The 23,135-nt window shown below is 46.8% G+C and overlaps 1 protein-coding gene across 1 annotated transcript in view; it reads left to right on the top strand.

Annotated features, from left to right (window-relative positions):
* Nucleotides 1-22,239, top strand: part of EFHB (EF-hand domain family member B) — a 61,293-nt gene extending 39,054 nt beyond the window's left edge. The window contains 7 exon segments of the mRNA XM_018053227.1: nucleotides 428-511; nucleotides 1,105-1,172; nucleotides 5,357-5,511; nucleotides 12,879-13,086; nucleotides 15,473-15,685; nucleotides 17,418-17,599; nucleotides 21,904-22,239. Coding sequence (XP_017908716.1) covers nucleotides 428-511; nucleotides 1,105-1,172; nucleotides 5,357-5,511; nucleotides 12,879-13,086; nucleotides 15,473-15,685; nucleotides 17,418-17,599; nucleotides 21,904-22,077 — 1,084 coding nt within the window. The 3' untranslated portion in view covers nucleotides 22,078-22,239.

Genomic DNA, 23,135 nt, shown 5'->3' with positions numbered 1-23,135 from the left:
ACTGCTAGGAAATCCAACCAGTCCATGCTGAGGGAAATCAGTCCTGAATATTCATTGGAAGGACCGATGTTGAAGCTGAAACTCCCAATACTTTGGGCACGTGATGCGAAGAACTGACTCATTGGAAAAGACCCTGATGCTGGGAAAGAATGAAGGCAGGAGGAGTAGGGGATGACAGAGGATGAGATGGGTTGATGGCATCACCGACTCAATAGACACGAGTTTGAGCAAGCTCCGGGAGTTGGTGATGGGCAGGAAAGCCTGGCGTGCTGCAGTCCTTGGGGTTGCAAAGAGTCAGACACGACTGAGCAACTGAAATGAGCTGAACTGACCCAAATGATACTCTGGTATTCTTCAATATACGTATATTTGGTAGTCAGGAATACTTTGGGTCATACAAACACCTGACAATTTTCTAATTTTATAGGAAAAGAGGAGCTAAGATTGTATCCAAGAGAGTTGATGATTTCAAAGAAAAGTTTCAGCATAGACTTGGAAGAGTTTCAGATCCGTAAGTTCATGATTAACTTAAAATTGATAATGTTTTTGGATCAAATTTACAAAGTACTCCTGTCATAAATTTTGCTTTGTGTTCTATTAGAGTATATCTATTAAATAAGAATCATCCTTTTCTGTTAATCAGGGAACCCTGTTAGCCACCTAAGAGCTTGGGGTTCTGGGAAAGTACTGAGTCTCCAAAAGGGAGAGGGCATTTGGAAAAGAAAGAGGAAGACTTTTATGTAAAGCTTTATTTCTAGGATCCCAGAAATTTAACTTACTGTGTTATGTTTTCCTCTCCTCTCTCTCTCTAGATAGAGAGAGTATGTTTGTATACATGCATGCTTCCATAATTCTGCTTTGGGACCATGTTCTGTTTTTTCTTTTTCCATCTGGGCCTTTTCACTGGAAGCCAGTGAAAGCATCGGCTGTTGCTAATGTGAGTTGGAGATTAGAGAAAAGATCTGTTGGAGGGCTTCTGTTTGATCTTTATAGTTTGGTTATAGGAGAAAATATCGATGATTAAAAATGTATGGAAAACATATTTTAAATTCCAGGGAGCCATGTGGTGGGAATTTTCACCAAAGGAACTTTTTTCTTTGATAGCATTGCGGAAACAATGAATGTTCCCCCAGACCACACATTTGGGGCTTGTCTCCATCCTGAGGACTACGGTAAATATACAGTTTCTCTTTAAAAAGCTAACAAAGACAAAATCCTGCCCCCCCCCCCGCCCCGCCGCCCAAATTATGCAGTGAAGTTCACCATCTCCTTCTCTCAAAGCTTCCAATTTTAAAGGCTTGAAATATTATATTAACAGAAATGAGAACAATTTGTAGCACAAGAGAGAAGCAACATTTTCCTATTATATCTGAAACAGGTACAGTTTACAGCCCTGGTAATGAATTCCTTAAGTGTAGTTAAGGCTTAGAATTCTATTTAGAATATAAATAAGGCCTATATTAAACAATCAAAAGTGAACTGAGGCAACTTTTTAATGAATTCAAATATTGTACCGGGTCCTTGCACTCAGAATGTGGTTGCAGACAGGCAGTGTTGGTGTCCCTGCAAGGCTCTTAGAGATGCAGACTCTCAGGTTCTACCCTCAGATCTCCCAGATCAGAAACAGCATTTTCACAACATTCCCAGATGAACTGTAGGGGCAGTCAGGTTCCAGAAAGCACCGTACAACCACACACCGAAGAACCGCTCTCCCCACCAGCTGATCAACAAATCGATCTATGACGCAGCGGCAGAAACCAGGATCTTGTCTTAAGTGCTGAGTGATCTAAGTAGCAACCTTCCCCAGGGAAGACTATTTGAAAGCTTATTAGAATTGAGCTGTGTATTAGTGGTTTTCAAAATATAGTCTGCAGTCTACCTGCATTAAAATCACCCATAGAGTTATACAGTTTATTAAATATGGGTTCCTGGGACCCATGCCCAGATAGTTCTGATTCAGTAGGCTCTCATGTACACTAAGTTTTAGGAACCTCCCAGGTGGCCCTAGTGGTAAAGAACCCACGTGCCAGTGCACGAGACGGAAGGGACACGGGTTCGATCCCTAGAGGAGGGCATTAGAAAATTTGTGTTTCACTATCAGCATGATAAACTATGTGTTGGATTCATTGATTCATGCTATAAATACCTGGAAAGCAATGTACTGTGCACAAGACCCCAAGAACCCAACTGACAGCAAGTTGGGGCACCCCTGGCATGAAACTGCCCTCAAGTAGGCAGTTGACCATGATTATCTACTTGTTTTTCAGACTAACTGATGGATTTCCTAAATCATTCCTTACCAGAGCCTCTAAGATGGGCAGACATCCTTTAAACACGTAACAGTTGATCTAAAAAGAAGTATGACCTCCTAACGTGGTGGCTGAAGATTCTCTAGACCATCATGTTGCATTAGCAAATAAGTATTGACTTTATTTGTTAGTGAGTAGGCTTTTAGCTAACACCTTTTCAGTGTGTGTTCTAAGTCATTTCAGTTGTGTCTGATTCTTTGCAGCCCTATGAGCTGTATAGCCTGCCAGGCTCCTCTGTCCATGGGGTTCTCCAGGCAAGAATAATGAGGTGGATTGCCATCCCCTCCTCCAGGGATTGAACCTGTGTCTCTTGCACTGGCACGTGGGTTCTTTACCACTAGGGCCACCTGGGAGGTTCCTCAAACTTAGTGTACACGAGAGCCTACCAAATCAGAATTATCTGGGCATGGATCCCAGGAACCGGCACATCTAATAAACTCTATGGGTGATTTTAACACAGTTGAGCTGCGCTATAAATTGAGTGACAAGATAGTGTTATACAATGAAAAGGAAGAACACTGCCATTAATAGTTTATAAAGTCTGTATGTGTCAGCAGCAGCCTTGGCAGCGTACAGTGTAATGGGAAAGGGGACTCTCAGCACTCTCTAGACTTTTCACGGAGCTCACGGATGCGCACAGACTAACCCTAACTCTCTTGTGACTACTGCGAGTGTAATGCAGTGTCTGTTCTGCGGAAGGTTTCAGGGTCTGCCTGCTTCTGAGGACGCACAGGTTTTTCTGCTGGATCTGGATTGCTCCCCTCCTCTTGCTTGGGGAAATAAAGGCAACCACACAAAGGATGCCTCATCCCCGGGCCTGGGGTCATTGGTTCTGTTAATGTGCCTCTGGGAAGAGGGCCCGGGCTGCGTGCAGCTCCCAGAATACACCCAGGCAGGGGTGCCTGAGGGGACACGCAGGGCAGGCGGGCAGCGGGGCATCACGGGAGCTGGTGGCGGGCAGGGGGCCGCCGTGGAGCTGGCCTGGCTGCTCTCACTTCCTTGGTGTGGTGGTGAGGGCATTAGTCTCTCCGAGAGCCAGAGCTTGGACTCCCGATTTCAGCTCTTCAGCGATGGGTCTTGAGTAGTCTTCAGTGATTTGCTATGAGCTTCATAAGTATTCTCCCAGGGCCGGGCTGGAAAGGGTGTCAGCCTGCGCCTCACCCACAGGCTGACCATTCAATAGTTATTTTTGGATGTTAATGTAGATGGAAGGCCTCTCAGGACAAAAACAAAAAACAAAACCAACTCAACCAAGGGCTGTCTTGTGGAAGAGCGGGGGACAGGGCTTCCTTATACAGAACAGCCCCCAGGGGGTTTACATCAGAGGAAGAAACGTGGAGGGGAAGAGCAGCCCTGCTTCTTCGTCAGGAATCGCCCCTCACCCAGTTACTTCGACTGCCTCTCCAAGAGGCCTGCTCGGGTTTTGCCCACTTTAGGACGGTCTGATGGACGCCAACTCCATTTCAGATTACCTTGGTCTGAGCACTTGCCCTGCTTCTGGAACCAGCACTGGTGGCAGCTTTTCATGCATACGAGTAAGGCTCTGCCCTTAGAGAGAAGGCTTTTATCAGAATGTGCAGGATTAACTCCTGACTTTATAATAATAAACCTAGAGGTGCTACTAATACCTGTTAAAAGAGACCCTCGAGAGACCCTAATAATATAGAGCCTTGCACAAAGTAGGTGTAAATATTAGTTGCTTTGAAGTCCAGGCAAATTTGCAGTTTTTTCAGTTTTTAAGCATTGAAGTGTAGTTGATTTAAAATGTAGTAATTTCTGCTGTATAGCACAGTGATACAATTCTGTGCATATACACACATATACATGCATATATTTAAAATTCTCCACCATGGTTTGTCGTAGGGCGTTGACCACGCTTGTGCTGTATGGAGCACCTTGTTGTTTACCCATCCTGTATATAATGGTTTGCACCTGCCGACCCCAGTCCATCCCTCCCCACCTCCCCATGGGCAGCGGCCAGTCTGTTCTGTGTTTGTGATTCTGTTTCGTGGATAGGCTCGTTTGTGTCCTATTGTAATTCCTCGTACACGTGATGTCAGATGGGGCTCGTCTTCCTTCTTCTGACTCACTTAGTACGATGATCTCTGGCGGCATCCGTCAGTGTTGCGATTTAAATTAATCTAGCCAGGATATCACAGCCAGTTGCCGGTAGAAGCAGGAAGGGTGGGGTATAGGCCATGGGGAAAAGAACAGAAGGAGGGGTTTCTTCCCTCCCTGGTGACATCCACCAAACCATCACAGCTGAAGCCACATGGTCACCTCCGGTCTGATCTCGGTCACCATCAACATCCAAGGAGTGCGGTTCACAGGGAGTGTGCATGTTCTATGTGTCATAATTCAACAAAGTTCCTCTAAGTCATGAAAGAAAAGTGAAAGCAAGGGTGGGGTCTGGGGGTTCGTGGCTGGTGGATTGGAGGGGTTGTGGGTCAGGACTGAGTTAATTAATGGGCTGTGGATGGAGGCAGCTGTCCCGTGCTGGTCGCAGCGTGGGGAAGCAGGGCTGAGAAGTGGAGACTTGATGTGCAGAGTGAGGGCAGAATGGAAACTCACACTAAGCGGGAGTAGGGAACTCGTGCCCAGTTTTTACAAGGCTTCCCAGAGGTCCAGTGGCCCTAAGGCACACAGAGTGACCGGGACACGGATCAGCCCCAGCTTTCAGATCCTCGGCCTTACAGACAAATGTCTACATTTGTCTGCCTGTCTCTTTAGACAGGCAAGAGCTTTGCTGTCTTAGGAGAGGATAGCTTGATAGCTGAGTGGGCTCATGATTCTGTCATAAAATTCATTTATTCAGATTTTTTTCATTGATTGGAGAAGTGGCAATAGCAGAAATAGTCATTTTCATCAATTACTGTGTACACTTTTTTTTTTTTAATACAAAAGGGTTTTCTGTCATGCTGCTCAACAGTCTTGGCATTAGGTTTTTTCGTTCACAGAAGTTGCTAGGTCTCTCTCTCTTTTAGAATGTGAATAATAGAGACAGACTTTAAATTCAGATAAAAGACTTTTCTTTCCCTCTTCAATAGGAGTTGGTGATCTCATCCACAGAAGGCTTCCAGGGGAGTATCTCCGAGGCAAGGACAGACAGCGAGCCCTGGTAGCGGCAGTGCGGCATCACTTGAAGAAAGTTAACTACCAAAGCTTTGACACTCTGCTGGCGGCCTTCAGGCACTATGACAAGGCCAGTAGCGAAGGGGAGATTTTTGGTCTATGCATGGGCTTCCAGGTCCAGCGACCTGGCGTAGATCAGGATCAAATTTGCCGTACACCAGAAACTAACACAGCATCGTGGACCAGCTATTGACATGGGCGTGTAAAACTGTTTCCTGAAACAGGTGATGGTGGACAGGACTTGATCCTGGCTCCCTGGTGGTTCAGATGGTAAAGAATCTGCCTGCAATGTAGCAGACCCAGGTTCGATCCCCAGGTCAGGAAGATCCTCTGGAGAAAGGAGTGGCCACCCACTTCAGTATTCTTTTTTTTTTTTTTCCACTTCAGTATTCTTGCCGGGAGAATTCTATGGACAGAGGAGACTGGCGGACTACAGTCCATGAGATTGGAAAGATCCGGGCATGACTGAGTGACTCACACACACACACACACATACACGTATAGAACATAGTTCCCTGTGCTGTCCAATGAGTCCTTGTTTATCTACTTTCTATATAGTAGCTTGTCAATCCCAAACCCCTAATTTACCCCTCGCCCGCCTCCTCTCCCCTTTGTCCTCTTTGTCTGTGAGTCTGTTGCTCTTTGGTGGATGAGCTCATTTGTGTCGTGGTTTAGATCCTGCATGGAAGTGGCACCCTATTGTATTTGTCTTTCTCTGCCTGGCTGACTTTAGTCGGCTTAGTCATGTCTGGGTCCATCCATGTTGCTGCAGACGGCACCCCGTCACTCTCTTCTTGCGGCTGAGTGGTGTTGTCCTGTACAGGCGCTCCGCATCCTCACCCACTCTGCTGAGGGACGCTTAGGTGGTTCCCACATCCTGGCTGCTGTAAATAGTGCTGCAGTGAGCACTGGGGTGTGTGCATCTTTCTGAACCAGAGTTTTCTCTGGTATATGCCCAGGAGTGGGGTCGCTCGAGTACATGTGTGTGCACAAGCGTGTGCCCATGTGTTGTAAGTAGTGTCTGCGGCTGACTTTGCAGCTACACATGCAGAGTAGTGCATCAGAGACTGAACAGACGTTTTGGCCCTTGTCAGGAAAAGTTTGCTAACCCCTGGAATTGATCTGTGTTGTCAAAATAAGGTGCTTTAATCACCAGCATTGTTACTTGGGGCGATATTAGAAATGCACTTTCTAAGGCCCACCTCACACCTACTGAATTAGGAACTTGGGATTGGGGTCTAGCGATTGTGTTCTATTTAACAAGCTCCTCAGTGATTCTGCTGTGTGTTCAGGTTTGAGAACCACTCTTACAGATCATTAAACTGGAGTGTGCTGGGAACGTGGGGGATGGACAGTCTCTGCCTCACTCTGAACTTGCACGCATGGTACCGTCAGTCTGGTCTCAGTCAAGCTTAGAACACGTCTCCCCATGGGGATCAGGTGTGGTTTCAGTTTTTTAGAGAGCAAGATCATTCCATTTTCAAGCTACTCAAAAATTTTATGCTTTGAACAAATCAGATCAATGTGGGGCTGTGTAATTACCTGACATCATTTTAGGCCATCGCAGGATTTACCAAGCTGCACTGGCTTCAGCTTGCACTTAGGAGTCCTGCCACACAAATGTGAAACGTGGCAGACTTTGTATTAGTACGCCCTGTTATTTTCGTTATTTTGCGGCTGTTATTTTCGTCACATACATCCTCCTCATGAGGAAACCCAGTCTTTCTAGAGCAAATAACCATGCTTTGTCTAAGTATCGGGTTCGTTCTTACCTCTTGTGGAGCATGAATTTTGTGCCGATTGTACATAACTTTGTGACTTGGCCACCAGCAAGCGTAGAGCCAAGCCAGGGAAACACGTCTAGTTTGTGAACATGATCTGACAGCGTACATTCTGTGCACTCTTTTTGCTTCAGGTTTCATCTTATTTCATTCCAAATTTATTTTTCTCTCTGCCCTGACTTCATCACTTTTTTTTTTGCTCTATTTGTACCTATTTTTCTAGGCAGCCTTAAAACCATTTTAGAATTAGTCTAAAACAGACAAATAAGAGCTCATAAAGAAACCTACGATGATGTAACGCATCTTCATCTTGACAGAAGAAAAGAAAGATCAGAATGATTTTAGTTCGTCTCAAAGAGAAAAGATGATATTCTTCTCTCCCTTCTGATGTTGAGTACAGTTTTAGCAAAGTGACACTTCTCACTTTTTATCTTATAAAAATATCTTGATCACTCTTTGGCTAGTTCGTTTTAAGCCCATTCATTTTATTTTAGATTAGAGGGTCTGTGTGTCTGTGATGTACTGATGAATAAAACATGGGTTAAATATCTCATCTAAGTTTATACTAATTATGTTGGGACAAATGCCAGCCATCAGCAACATTTCTCACAAAGTTGTGTTTAAAGAAAGTATTCAACTGTTTCTCTGATTTTTAATAAAGTCTGATCGCTATTTACAGGTAATTTGAAAAGTATTCTTTAGAATTAGATATATAAGTGAAAACAAGTATTTTATATATATTTTTAAAACTTTTCTTGCAGTATAGTTGTTTTACAATGTTGTGTTAGTTTCTGCTGTATAGCAAAGTGAATCAGCTACTAATATAATATATATATTATACATATATCCCTTCTTTTTTGGATTTCCTTCCCATTTAGGTCACCACAAAGCACTGGGTAGAGTTCCCTGTGCTGCACAGCAGGTTCTCATTAGTTACCTATTTTATCCATGGTATCAATAGTGTAAATGTGTTGATCTTAATCTCCCAATTCATCCCTCGCTTTCCCTCTTGGTGTCGATACGTTTGTCCTCTGTGTCTGTGTCTATATGTCTGCTTTGCAAATAAGATCATCTGCGCCATTTTTCTAGATTCCACATAAAAGTGATATTATTACAGTTTTGTTTTTCTGACTTACTTCACTCTGTATGACATCTCTAGGTCCATCCACATCTTTGCAAATGGCACTGTTTCATTTCTGAACAAGTATATTTTTAACTTTATTCAACTCCAAGTATCTACAGAGATGACACTGGAGAAACCCACAAGGTAGTGACGTGAATAAGGAAACTGGCAGGATGCGCTCCTTTCTGGAAATTCTTCATTTTAGATGTAATTATAGGCAAGACGATCATCTTAATAGCTGTTGATTATCTTAGTGAACCACCAGGCACATCCCTTATGATAAAAGTAAATTAAGCAGGGAGAAAAATTACTGAGAATTATTTAATGCTGATACACCTTTTAAACAGTTAACTGTTAACATGCACAGCAAGTACTCAGGGTCCTTGAGGAGCCTTTTTCTGCAAGGGTAATAAGATGGGGGTCTTCCTGGGACAGTTGTAGGTGCTTTTTGATTGTTTACATCTTATACTGTTGAGTGCCCAGATTTAATTTAATTGAAAAGCAAAACAGAACAGAACAAATAAACTGTGATTTCCTAAATGAATCTTCTTGGCTTAGAGGATTAATTCTGTTATTTGCTGAACACTCATAGTACATCAAATATTATTCCAGATAATGTGCAGGCTTTTTACTCAGGGGATGTAAAATCTAGAAGGGAAAATAAAGAAAAAAAAAAGACTCATCATGTCCAAGAATGGTCCCAGCAGAGTCTTAGATTTTCAGAATTCGTCTGTGTAATTCCAGCTCCTTTTATTCTAATTATTATCCAGGAAGTAGCTGAGATGGGAAGATTCCTTTCAGGAACAGTTCCGTCAGTGACAACAGTGGTCTACTCAGATGTGTGAGCCAGGAGCTGGGGAGGAAGGGAGATGGCTTTGAGAAGGCTGTCCCAAGGCTCAGTAACCAGGCAGCCGTGGGTGCCTGGGGGCAGGGAGGGCTCCTTGAGTGCCTGGACTGACGGCTCAGTGCTGAGGAGTCTCTGTGCTCTAAGTGGTGCCACCACCAGGCTGGAAATGGGCCGAAGGCAGAGGGCATGACTCAGATGCTCTCCATGCACTCGCGCTTCTGTGACTGGAGCTGGCTCACTGGCCTGAAATAGCGACTCCATAACTTGAAGACGTGTCAGCAGCGACAGGCGCCGCCAGCAGCTCTGGGAGGGGGGACACAGGCTCACGTCAGTGTGGCCACAGCACGGGGCAGTGCCTCGTGGTGTCGCGAGGTTGGCAAGTGGTGGCAGCCTCTGCTCAGGCTGGTGGCTTTACTTGCTGCCCGGCCTGATGGTAACTGTCCTGCCGTGTCTGAGGCAAGGACGGATCCTGGCAGTGATGGTGGCCCCCTGGGTGGTTCAGGCTCTATCTGAAGCTTGATCCCAGCCATCCTTACAGGAGGATGGACCTTTATCGTGGGCAGCTGTATGAATTACTTGGATGGTTCACTCAGCAGCTATTTGTGGTTTTCTTTTTAAAAAATTTTTATTGGAGTAGAGTTGATTTATCATGTGGTAGCTTCAGGTGTACAGCAAAGTGCATCAGGTATGCATACACATATATCCACTTGTTTTTCGATTCTTTTCCACATGCCCATCACAGAGGACTGGGTAGAGTTCCCTGCGCTATGCAGTAGGTCTTCATCAGTTCTCGATGTCAGATATAGTAGCAGACGCAGGTTCGATCCCTGGATCGGGAAGACCCTTGGAGAAGGGCATGGCAACCCCCTCCAGTATTCTTGCCTGGACAGTGGAGGCTGGCGGGCTACAGTCCGCAGGGTCACAAAGAGCGGACGTGACAGAAGCGACTCAGCACACACAGACTGTTATACGTCATCCTCCGTCCCCGTCTGTCTCTTTGCCGCCATCCCCTGGACCAAAAGTTTGTTTTCTACACCCTTGACTCTGCTTCTGTTTTGTAAATAAGTTCATTTGTGCCTCCTCCGTTTTTTAGATTCCACACAGAAGTGATATGAGATATTTGTCTCTCTGTGTCTGATTCACTTCACTCAGTGTGACAATCTCTAGGTCCATCCATGTTGCTACAAACATGCCATTATTTTGTTCTTTTCTGTTCCTGAGAGATATCCCATTGACCATATGTACCATGGCCTCTTTATCCATTCCTCTGTTGGTCCATAGACTCGAAAAGAGACGTCTTTAATTTCCAATCTGTCGTTTTCCATGTGGAAACCAAACTGACAGGCCATTGGCAACAATTCAAGAGTCAGTAAAATATATACAGGTTCATCAGGGGGAGTGCTGGCTGGAACCATGAAAATAAACTTGAGTTCCACCCACCGATGGAGAAGGCGATGGCTACCCACTCCAGTACTCTTGCCTGGAAAACCCTATGGATGGAGGAGCCTGATAGGCTGCAGCCCATGGGGTCGCACAGAGTCGGACACGACTGAAGCGACTTAGCAGCAGCAGCAGCCCACCCACCGAGGAGAGTGACTGCTTGTCTTGGTCCTTCATAGCTCTCGCTGAGGTTGGAAGCCACAGCAGACCAGTGAGGACCCTGGGTTTCAGGTTCATGAAACCGTTATTCATAGAGACTTGCAGTTCAAAGCGGTCTTGAGAGCTGTGAGGCCCCAGAGGCCCCAGCCTGTCTCCACGTGGCTTCTGGTCAGAAGCGCTGGAGCATCCCCCAGATGGGTGTGGAGAGCAGCAACACAGTGGTGCGTCCAGCAGGGGGCGCCGCAGAAATGCTGCACCATGAGCCTGCCTCCTCCGCTCTGAACAAGCCCTGCTAAGCCCACCAGCGATTCCTGGCACCTCTGCTTGCTGGAGACTGGGTGGGATGGCAGCTTTGGCACCCGCAGCCTGTGAAGCCATAGCAGTTTGAGTCCCTGCCCCCTGAAGTTGCACAGACACCTGTGGCCTTAGTCCCCCTGGGGACGCGAGGACTTTGGCTCACACCTAGTCAAGGTCCTTGTTTTTGCTGACTGTATACAGCTTCTCCATCTTTGACTGCAAAGGATATAATCAATCTGATTTCGGTGTTGACCGTCTGGTGACGTCCACGTGTAGGACTGTGTCCATGTGAGGAGACTTTAGCTCACATCAACATCCACCTTAGAAGAGCTGGGTTTTGGGTGTGGGGGAGGGAGAAATAAAGGACGCAAAGACAGAGTGGCTCTGTCCCTGGTGAGCAAGAAGCATTTATTTTCATTATTGCCACCACCTATTTTAGCTTGGATCAACAGCCAACCTATTTTAGCTTGATCAACAGCCACCTATTTTAGCTTGATCAACAGCCAATCTATTTTAGCTTGGATCAACAGCCAACCCCCTCGTCCCCCCATTGCTTTTCTGTTAGGACTGTGGAGTCTGCATTTTTTTGTTGACTTGGGCACGTGGCAGAGAATTTCATAAAACAGTCTGCTTTATCCAGGACATTACAGCTCCCTGCCAAGATAATATATTTTACATCCTAATTCTGTTTCAACAGGAGGGTTAGGAACATTATCCAGGCCTGTGTGTCTGGCTGCAGGAATTCATCTAGAATTCATCTGGAATTCACTGGGTCAGTTTCTCATTTTCCAAGGGATTTCCTTTGTCAGCGTTGTGACTCCAGCTCTGGGCCTAGGAGCCGAATGCTAGTCAGTGAGTCACTCATGGTTTCCCTTGGGAGTTGATCTGTCTCAGGGAAGTCTCTCTAGAGGGCAAAGCTCCCTTGTGGCAGCCGGCAGGGAGGACTGGACCTTTCACAGTCGGCAAGGGTGGATTTAAGGCGGGCTTGACAGGCTGCAGCAGGGCTGAGTGGTAAGACGCCCCGCTCTGGCCATTTCTCCTTAACAAGCATCCCGTGCTCCAGGTCCTCAGCCCTCTAAGAGAATCAGCCAGTTCTGCCCACAGCCTTTCTAAATTTCCCTTTCCTGCTTTGCAGCTCACCTTAAGTGCTTCTGTCTTTAACTGTTGTCTGAAACGGGTGGAAACTTCCCCTCTTGCCCAGTGGAGTGTTAATAGCTAGAGTGCAGCGGGATCTTAGATCCTTGACCAGGAATTGAACCCATGTTCCCTTCAGTGGAAGAAGCGTGGAGTCTTAACTGCTCACTGTACCACCAGGGAGTTCCCCAGAGGCAGCTGTCTTTGAACCCACCTCTCTGTGCTTGGCCTGCAGCCACTTCCGGCTCTCTCCTCTTTATCAGGCAGTGGCGTGGAGGACCAAGGGCTGCCCAGTTGGAACACCAGAGGTTCTCAAAGCTTTGGAAGCATGGAAAGTTGTAGGAAGTTGTGGGAAGTATACAGTGCTGGTCAAATGAAATGCCAAGCATGGATCCTGCCTGGGCCTGTTCCCGCAGAGTGTAGGCAGCACGTTAAAGACCAAGATACTAAAACAAAGGGTTGAAATACTGGGTACGTATCAGATGGACACAATGAGGGCCAATCTCGTTTAAAGTCTGACTCTTATGTGAAAAATAAGACAGATTCTTGGAATTTATGTGATAGATGTTTTTTTTCTCAAGGGAAATGACAGACATTGCCCACCCTGTTCTTGAAGACAGTGCTCACGTCCCCTTTTCTTGCTTTGTGTCCAACAGAAGGGAGATGGGGTGATAGACAAAGCTGAGCTTCAGGAAGCGTGTGACCAGGCCAGCTTGCACTTAGACGAGAAGCTCCTGGACCAGCTATTTGAATACTGTGATGTGGACAAAGACGGGCTGATTAACTACCTTGAATTTGCGAATTTTCTTACCTGGAAAGATAAAACCCCCCTTAAAGAGTATGAAGAGAGGGTCCTCATTAAAGGTATTTAATTTTTGAAGGTTTGCTAAATTCTTAAATGTACTTTCATGTCTTCTTTGTCCTGGGAGTTCAACTCTTGTCAACTTTAATATGTTTAAAAATTTGCACATATATACATATTTATTTTCTTTTTCATGCATAGAGTATCTGTGGAAGGACAGGAAAGAATTTGATAACATTTATTATTTCTGGGGAGGTGAGGTAGGGATAGTCTATGTTTTCCTATCTCTTGAGTTTGGAACTATGTATTACTTACTTAAAAGAAAATAATTATGAGCAAAGCAATTTACACAAAAGCCCAAAATATGAAAGAGAGTTCCTAAGAAAGATGTTTGAAAGCCATATTCTTAGAGAAATTAGCTTCCTTTCCCTGGAAAAGTCAACTGTAAAATAGAATTTGATCTTTTACATTTTTTAAGAAAAGGACAACCCTAATCTTGACTTTTATTCAAACATTTTAATGTTTACACAATATCTTCCTGAATCACTAACCACATATAGATATAATGTTGGAATACATTTGTGTATGTGTGTATGGAAATATTTTAAAATAGCTAAAATCACAGTGAATGTACCATTTTTATTTGGCTTAAAAAGAACTTAGGTCTCAAATTTCTATGGAACAAAGAGATACTTTCATGATTTCTGTAAACTTCATTTTTCAGTTCCTTCTCACTGATGTATTGTAAATTACTAAACCATTTCCTCACTCTCTAAAACTTAGGTTATTTCCAAATATTTCAAGAGTAATATGAGTGACCACATAACCATTATCATCTTTCAGAAACCTTTCTGTTTCTAATTTTATCTTATTTCTTATGAATGTCATTTTCGTCCCAGAAGTAACTGTTTTCATTTTGCCTTTTTCAATGACTGTACCAATTTGCAATTTTATCCGTCAAGACTGTGAGAAGGTCTTACTCCAATCTAGCTACCATTGAGTGCTATTTCAAACATTCTGGTAATTTAGTTGTTATGTAATGACACCTCGTTTGCTTTAATTTTCAAGTCTGGATTATTAGAGGTGATTACCTTTTAAAAGGTTGTTTGCATTTTTATCTCCTCTTGGAATTTCTCTCCCTCTAAAAAGGTTTCACTTTTATTTTTGCAAAGCCAATGCCACATTTTGGGCTTTATTGAGGATGGGTGCCCTTACCAGTTTCTGGGACGGCTTTTCTACTCCATACACTGAGAGCAGGAAGATCTTTTCTACCTAATGAAGCTTCTTACAGAAAACAGCTCTACCCTAGTCCTCTCAGAAATAAGCAGAGGGTGACAGTCGTCTCTTTCTTGGCACAGCTCATAAGTAGTGGGGAAAGCTGAAGCCTGTGTTCAAACCAGATGGTTCTTCAAATCGTCGCTGGTTTGGGGTCCTGACTTCAGCAGCCCTTGTCTGCGGAGGCTTTGGGCTTTCCCTCTCCTTTTCTTCTAAGACAGTGGCTGCAGGGTCAGTCAGCAGGGGCTCAGGCACGGTCTGTCCCCGCGTTGTCGGCTAGAGAAAAGGGGTTGAGTTCTTCAAGGAGCTGGCTTCCTGGGAGTTTTCTAAAAGCTTGTCCCCCTTGTTCCCACTTCTGCCTTTAGGGGGCGCGGCGCGAGGAGCGGATTAGAGGGCCTGGAGCCCTGGGCCCCACGCTTCCGGGGCCGCGGCCGCAGGAGCGGAGGGAGGGGCGGGCCTCAGGCGCCTTCCGGTCCCGGCCGGCCCCGCCCCTCGGCGCCTCCCCGCGGGCGTCCGCGCGGCCCTGGCGCCGGCGGCGCACTTCCGGCCCGGGGACGCCGCGTCGGGGCCGCGCCCTCGGCCGCGCGGCTGCCTCCGGGAGGCTGCGGGAGGGGCCGAGTCTTGGCGCGGCTGCCGCCCCTCGGGGTTTTGTCTCGCTCGCCGACTCGGAGGGGCCATTTACGGACCGGGGCGCGCACAGCGAGTCCTCCTCACGTCTCCAGATGTCGCAGTGCGTGGCGTCCCCGCGCCGCCATCCCGTGTTTGTGTGGCGTGTGCAGCTCCGAGTACACCTCTTGCCTTTCCCAGGGCATAGTCCTAGAACAGCTCTGGTAATCCTGTGTTCAAGTCAAATGTGAAGATGAGCTCTAATTTTAAAAACGAGGAAAGAAACAGTGTTTTCTGTTTTCTTTTGGTGTTTCAGACTTAAAAGCTTCATTCTAGAGTGAAATGGGCGGAGTGGCGAATGGAAATACTAGCCGTTGCTCACATTTGCTGGTCTGTAAGCTTGTGCTTCCAGAGCGAGCCCTGCTGTCAGTGAGCTGTCTGCACCAGCTCAGCCTCCCTTTCCACCAGCAAGAGGAGACTAACGGTGAAAACTCACCTTGCCGCAGGGCCAGCCCTGGGTTGTAACTTTGTCCTGTACGTTTTCCCCGTTTCCCTCTTTGTTTGAAGGTAGAAAACCGGATTGTGCAAACCCTGCTGAGGCTAATGTAGAAGAATCGGAACCAACTCTCCTGTTGAAGCCTGAAGATATTGTCTTAAAAGAACCAGGGAGCCCAGAAAAGACTCTGCGGACACTTCTGAGGCCAGGCGATAAAGTTTCTAATCACTACAAGACGACTTCTTCCGAGATCAGCGCGGTTGTAGGCGCTGTTCCTTCTACTTGTAAGCTTGTCACCTCATATGCTGAGTTTTAAAAGGAGCAGCAAACGCAGGAGGGTCTGTCCTCGGCTGTCCCCAGCCTCCATTAGACTCCAGCTTTCTCAAAGCCTAGGACTTTCATTCAGCTCTGTTCTAAGCACCCAGGGGGGCTTACTAGATAGAGGCTGAATTGAGTTAGTGTTCATGGTGACCCAAGTGAAACGATTCTCTCTGTGCTAATGAAATTGAAACCATTATAGCTCAGAACCCCGAATGTTAGATATTGTCATAGTTCAGACTTTTTTTTTTTGGCTGCACCATGAAGCATGTGGGATCTTAGTTTCCTGACCAGGGATCAAACTGATGCCCCCACACTGCGAGCCTGGAGTGTTAACCACTGGACCACAGGGGAGTGCCAAGTGGTGGGAGACTTAAATCAAGGGATTCTCAGCGAAAAACAGACTTTCCCTCAAATACTTGAGGAGCTGTCAGAGAACAGTTACTTCGTTTTCATTCTCCATCTGTTAATCTGCCGGGCTGTCCAACAAATACCACAAACTGGTTAAACTGCAGAAACTGATCATCTCCTTTTTGGATTCCCTTCCTGTTTAGGTCACCACTCAGATTCACTGTGCTGGTGCAGTAGAAACTAACACAGTGTGGTAAAGCGACTGTATTGCAATAAAAATTAATTTAAATAAAATTAAAAAAAAAATTCATGACTCCGCGATGGCTGGAAGTCTGAGATCAGGGTGTTGTCGGGCTGGCTCCCTTCTGAGGTGTGAGGGCCCCTCCAGGCTTCTCCAGGCCCCTCCTGGCTGCTGGGTGCTTGTTGGCAGTCTCCGGTGCTGCTCGCTTTCTGCTGCGTCACCCCAGCCTCTGCCTCCATCTTCATTTGGTTTGCTCCCGTGTGAGTGTCTGTGCCCCCGCGTCCCCTTTTTGTAAGAACTCCAGGTATATTGGACTCAGGGTCCATCTTTCTCCAGTATGACCACATTTTAATTATTCCTGCAGTGACCCTATTTCCAAATAAGGTCACCTCTTGCGGTGCTAGGGTTAGGACTTTAACATAAGAGTCTGGGGAGGATACAATTCAACTCATAGACCCCGAAATCTCAGTACCAATCATGATGAATACTGGTTATTTAGAAGGGCTTTTAATGTTGGTCAAGATCCCTTTTTTGGAGTAAGGCCATTTACATGTTTTTCTTTACTGGATTTCATAGACACACTTTACATTCTGTTGTGATGGGATCTTGCTGTTCTCTGTGGAACAGTCCTGTCCAACAGAAATACAATTGTCGTCATATGTATTTAAAATTTTTTAGTAGCCACATTAAGAAAAAGAAACAAGTGCAATTAACTCTAATAGTATATTGGGAATCCCCTGGCAGCCCAGTGGCCAGGACTCAGCACTTTCACAGCTGTGGCCCAGGTTCAACACCTGGTTAGGGAGCTAAGACCCTGAGAGCCACAGGGAGCAGCCAAAAGTGTTCTTTTAAAGGGTACATATTTGTGCTATTGTATGTACATGTAATACACGATATGTATCTCCAAAGCATCGCCATCTCAACGAGGAATCAATATAAGGTGACTAATTAAATGCTTCACATTCTTCCTTTGGGCACTAACTAAATCTTTGAAGTTGTGTATTTCACACTCACAGCACATGTCAGTTTGGACTGGCCACATTTCCAGTGCTCAGTGGCAAATGCTGTATTTAGAATGTCTGTTTTCCCCTCGATTGATGTCCTAGGTTACCCCACATATGGCGTTCCAACCATTCGGTCGGATCTTCCCGCCCCCCTAATTCGCCGAGTGAGCGACAGGACGAGTTACGGTGAGGAGGGAAACGCCTACTCACTGCTGCATCCGACCATCTTCGCCCAGAAAGGCGTGTTTGAAAGGGACTTCTTCAAGACCAGATCCAAGCAAGAGGTACCGCATGGGATTTCAGAAGGGCTGAAAGAAAGGCCAACTTCACATTGGCACGCAAAGATGGAAAGGTTTATTTGCTTGAGCTCTTATATTATGAAAGTCATCAGGAGCTGCTCAGATTAGGATTCCTGAGGGTCATGTGCAGTTGGGTTGTGATAGTTGGTACAGTTCTTCAAGTAGAACTGACTCTGATAAGAGGCATCTCACTCATGACATGTATCCACCATGACCTGTGTCTGCAAAGGAAAATGTTTCCCTATCGTTCAGCCCTCTTCTTTGTTGAGTAAAAGCAAAGAGGCCCAGGACTTCCCTGGTGGTCCACTGGTTGAGAATCCGCCCGCCAGTGCAGGGGACGTGGGTTCCATCCCTGGTGGGGAGATTCCACATGCCAGGAGGCATCTAGGCCCGCAGGCTGCAGCTACTGGCCTGCGCTCTGGAGCCCATGCTCCATGACGAGAGCAGCCCCCCACGACTGGAGAGGAGACGTGCTCACCGCACCCGGAGAAAGCCCGCGTGCAACAGTGAAGACCCGGCACAGCCAAAGATAACTTTTTAAAAAAGCAAAGGTGCTCAGTCCCTTCCTTGTGTGAGTCTCCCTGTGGTCGCGGGTCTCCAAAAACCACAGAGTACGTGTGAGGAGGGCCCCTCTGCCTTCTCTGTGAGCTGTTACCTCAGGTGATCGCAACAGGCCCTGATTTAAAATGTTCTGCCCTGTTCTCATGTGTCAGCCCCACACGTGTCTTTTTTTTTTTCACTTGGAAAACATCGTCGTCATGTCCCAGGTGATTTTCTTCCTACGCTGGGTTTCAAGCAGGTGCAACCGGCTAGGCCAGAATAGCCACTGGGGTTCTGAGGGCCGAGAAGTAATAGCAGGTCTGGGTCAGAGCAGCCCCTCTGGATCTGCCATTGTGGAAGGCAAGTTGTGATCTAGGGAGCAACTCCTTCTTTGAACGCTCAGATCCAGAGCTGGGGATGATGTGAACAGACCTACGATGCTTTCCAGGACTTCAGATGAAGGGTCCCTCAACTTACAAACACACAGACTTAGTAATATTCATTGCAGTGATTCATCCCCGCTGAAAGGGGGTCAGCAGAAAGGATGATGCTTGCTGGCTGGTCCCGAAGAAGGGACCCTCCATCCAGCACAGAGACGGTGGAGAGGAGACACCCACCTTTTCTCTTCCCTTAGTCACTCTAAGGGCCTATGAAATGGGCTGTCGGGGTGACAAAAGAAATGACAATCTCCTGCTTGTTTCCTGATGCTTAAAATTCTTTCAACTATTAAAAAAAAAGATTCTTTTAACCAGTAAGTCACTGTTTATCTCATGATTCTAGGTAGAAAGTAAGAACCCAGAGGCTTGCACATTTAGTGTTCCAACCGAACGATATTCTAGAAAAGGCAAGGCCTTGGAGAAGTAAGACCAGTGTACCAGAGGCAGGGGGTCTTTACGGCGGTATGAGGCCGTAGTAGTGTGTGCTTCAGTCGTGTCCGACTCTGCGACCCTGTGCACTGTTGTTCGCCAGACTCCTCTGTCCGTGGGATTCTCCAAGCAAGATGCTGGAGTGGGTTGCCATTCCCTTCTCCAGGGGATCTTCAGGACCCAGGGATCGAACGCTCGCGTCTCCTGCATTGGCTGGCGAGTTCTTTACTCTACCGCCACCTAATGGTGGATAGACGTCATTATACGTCTGGCAGTATCCATAGGTTATGCAAGAGAGAGTGAACCTTAAGGAGAACTGTGGACTTCAGTTAAGAATACTGTATCAGTGCTGGCTCATCACTTGTAACAGATATGCTACACTTAAGGCAGTGTTTCTGGTGGTCCTGTGGTTAAGACTCTGTACTTTCAATGCACCAGGGGTTTGATCTCTGTCTGGGAAATAAAATCCCACATGCCATGTGGCACAGCCAAAAAAAAAAGAAAGAAAAAGATATTAATAGGGGCTTCCCTGGTGTTCCAGTGGTTAAGAATCCACCTGCCAACGCAGGGGACACGGGTTCGATTCCTGGTGCAGGAAGATCCCACATGCGGCGAGCAGCTAAGCCTGAGAGCCAAGTTACTGAGCCTGTGCTCCCGAGCCCGGGGCTGCACCTACCAGACTCACGTCTCACAGCTACCGAACCCCACGAACCCTGCAGCCCGAGCTCCACCACAAGAGAGACCCCCTCACTGAGAAGCCAGCACGCCGCAAGCAGACGAAGCCCTTGCTCAGCAACGAAGACCCAGCGCGGCCGCAAATAAGTAAATTTTAGAAAGAATTAGTAGTAAGGGAGAAGGCGATGGCAGCCCACTCCAGCACTCCTGCCTGGAGAATCCCACGGACAGAGGAGCCTGGTGGGCTGCAGTCCATGGGGTCGCTAAGAGCCGGAGACGACTGAGCAACTTCACTTTCACTTTTCACTTTCATGCATTGGAGAAGGCGATGGCAGCCCACTCCAGTGTTCTTGCCTGGAGAATCCCAGGGATAGAGGAGCCTGGTGGGCTGCCGTCTGTGGGGTCGCACACGACTGATGCGACGTAGCAGCAGCAGTGATAAGGGGAATGGGGGCGCACGTGATAGAGCATGTGGGAGCTCTCTGTCATTTCTGCTCAATTATTGTGGAGACCTAAAAATGCTCTAAGAAAAGTTTATTGAAAAAGGACCTCGAGGCCTGGTTGGAGAACAGCATCACCCTGAGAATAGATGTCTGCTCAGTCGCTCAGCTCAGTCGTGTCCGACTCTTTGTGACCCCACGGGCTGTCGCCTGCCAGACTCCTGTGTCCGTGGGATTCTCCAGGCAAGAATACTGGAGCCGGTTGCCTTTTCCTTCTCCAGGGGATCTTCTTGACCTGGGGATGCAACCCGAGTCTCCCGCGTCTCCTGCATTGGCAGGCAGATTCTTCACCAGTAGTGCCGCCGGGGAAGCCCCTAGAATAGCTGGGCTTCTGTTGGCTCAGCGATACACTGGATGGGGTAGAAGCGCCTCCCAAGGAGCAGGGGAGGAAGCCGGGGAGGAGGTCTGGGACGCCCAACACCCCTCCTAGGCGCACTCTGCAGGGCCACGCCTTCCCGCCGCTGGGTGGGGACAGAAGCTGTGCCGGGCCTTGAGTCGCCCCTGCTGTAGCCGCCGCTGCGGGCAGCCCTGCTCTTCTGAGTCTCGAGTGTGGTTGATTTTACTGCTGGTTTCGCACAAGACGCATCCCGTCCAGGGGGCCTACCAGTTGTCGGGGTTCTGTTCAGGAGGTGTGCTCAGCAGCGGAGCCGTTTCTTTGGCTTCCCTGTTCTCCGTCTAAGCATTCTTTCCGTTCCCCTCTTTGCTTCCCTCCTGTGTGCTTTCTAGTAAATGCTTTTCCTCTTTCAGTTTCATTTCCCCCAAATCTTTTCTCCTCTCTACTCGTTCTAATATTTCTTCCCACTACTGTTCTTATCTCTCCCTTCTTTGTTTTCCCTGGGACATATAAACCCTGTTTCTCCCCCTCCCTTCTCTCCTTACCGTTTGTCACTGCAGAGAGATGACTAATAAAGTGTGCTGGTTTTCAGTATACTCAGGTTTTGTTTTTTTGGCCATGCTCCATGCCTTGTGGGCTCTTAGTCCCCAGACCAGGGATGGAACCCAGGCCTGAGTCCTAACCACTGGACTGCAGGGAATTGCAACATGCTCAGGCTTAGTCTGCTCACTTGCTCAGGCTTGCACTCTCTCTCTGACATTTGCACACCCACAAGTATGGTTAAAGTTGACAACAGGCCAGTCAGAGATGCTTCATAAATGTTCTTATTTTTAAAAAAGAGAAACTAACATGCTAGGGGTTTAGATAACACACATAAGGAGTTATGGGGATAGAAGTCAAATCTAGTGAGGCTGCCGTCTGTAACTTTTTTACTCTTTCTGCTTGAATTTGGCTGTCTTTATTTAAAATTTTTTAAATTTATTTTTTGTTTATCTGTGGACCGAACCCACACCCCCTGCATTGGAAGCTCAGAGTCTTGACCACCCGGATGCCCGAGAAGTCCCTGGCTGCCTCCCTTTAACACGATCAGAAACACTAGACTCGAAAGGGGCTTTGTACATTGGCTAGTACAGCTAAGCACCCTCATAATCATTTACATTTACAAGATGATTCCTGAACTGGGAGGCCTGGAATTTTGGTATGTGCTTACTATATGCAATAAGCGCACACACAGACACGTATCCACACACACACATCCACACACTTTTTAAGGGATAAATGTCCATAGTCTTAGAGATTACCAAGATTTTTTTAAAAATACTGACTAAAATGCCCATAAATCTTGGTCTGACTTCAATGTTTCCCCCCCTCTAGATTTCAGAGATATTATGTAACATTGGTGTCAAGCTTTCTGAGGATGAATTTGAAAACGTATGGAATCTTGCATCAAAAAAACACCACAGAGGAGAAGTTTGTGTTGAGAACATCAGAAATGTCCTGGATGAGTTACAACATGCGGACCGAGCCAAGTGCAAAGCGGCCACGTGATCTTTGTGTGGTTCACGAATTTAGATCGAAGAATTGCTACATCTGTGTTCACCTAATATGTTCAGTCCACTCTGGTTTTAGATACTATAATTCAGCAGTCACTGTGGTAGGGCTCATATGCCTGGATGCAATTGCTAATAAATTTGATTTTGAATTTTAAAATTTATTTTCTTGTTTCCTATAAAGCACCAAAGAACTTGACAAGCACCAGGAGTTTACCTTTAACTGCACCCAGGGTGTAGCTCAGAATATATTGGACGTTTGTCCATGTTTAGTGTGCTTAAGAGTTCTCAGCATTTTGGTGGGCACTCTGAGATTCAAAGTCTGGTTTGGGACACCAGGTTCACAAGATCTTGCCTTCAGCATTTCGTTGTTTTTCTCTGTAGACTTCACCGTGACACAGCTGAAGCTTGATGGGCTTTCATGTGTCTGTCAGCATCTGAGGAAAACAGGTTTAATTACAAGGAGTGGATTCAGGGAGAAAACACTTAACTTCAAACAAAGACAATGGCTGGTGGCTTTTCACATCTATGTCCAGAAAAGCATCTTGTCCTTGAAGTATCTGGAGGACACAGCTGACCACAGCGTTAGCTATGTAGCTCTAGAGAGCTGTTAGTAGCAGACTGCGCAGAATCATTCCCTCCCTTATGCCTCATCTCTTTTTAAATTTTAATCGATTAATTAGTGTTTGGTGGGGCTGGGTCTTCGCTGCTCTGCGCGGGCTTTCTCCAGCTGTGATCGAGGGCGGCCTCCTCGTTGCGTGCGTGCGGCCTCTTTGCAGTGAGAGGGATCTAGAGTGCTCTCAGGGGCTCTGTTGTTGGCGGCTGCGGGCCCCAGAGTGCGTGCTCAGGGGTGGTGGCCCAGGGGCTTAGCTGCTGCTGGCGTATCGAATCTTCCTGGACCGTGGACTGAACCCGCGTCCCCTGCACTGGCAGCGAGATTCTTATTCACTGCGCCAGCAGAGTTGTTCACTTTGGCTCCTGATGTGCAGATGTGACGTGGGAGCCTGGAAGAGCTCCAGGTGGTGACGGGAGTGTGATCCAGGCCGGGTGTGCTCT

Source organism: Capra hircus, chromosome 1 (genome assembly GCF_001704415.2).
Source record: "Capra hircus breed San Clemente chromosome 1, ASM170441v1, whole genome shotgun sequence".
Lineage (NCBI taxonomy): Eukaryota > Metazoa > Chordata > Mammalia > Artiodactyla > Bovidae > Capra > Capra hircus.
Note: the sequence above shows the minus strand (reverse complement) of the source record. Positions and strands in the feature narration are given on the sequence as shown.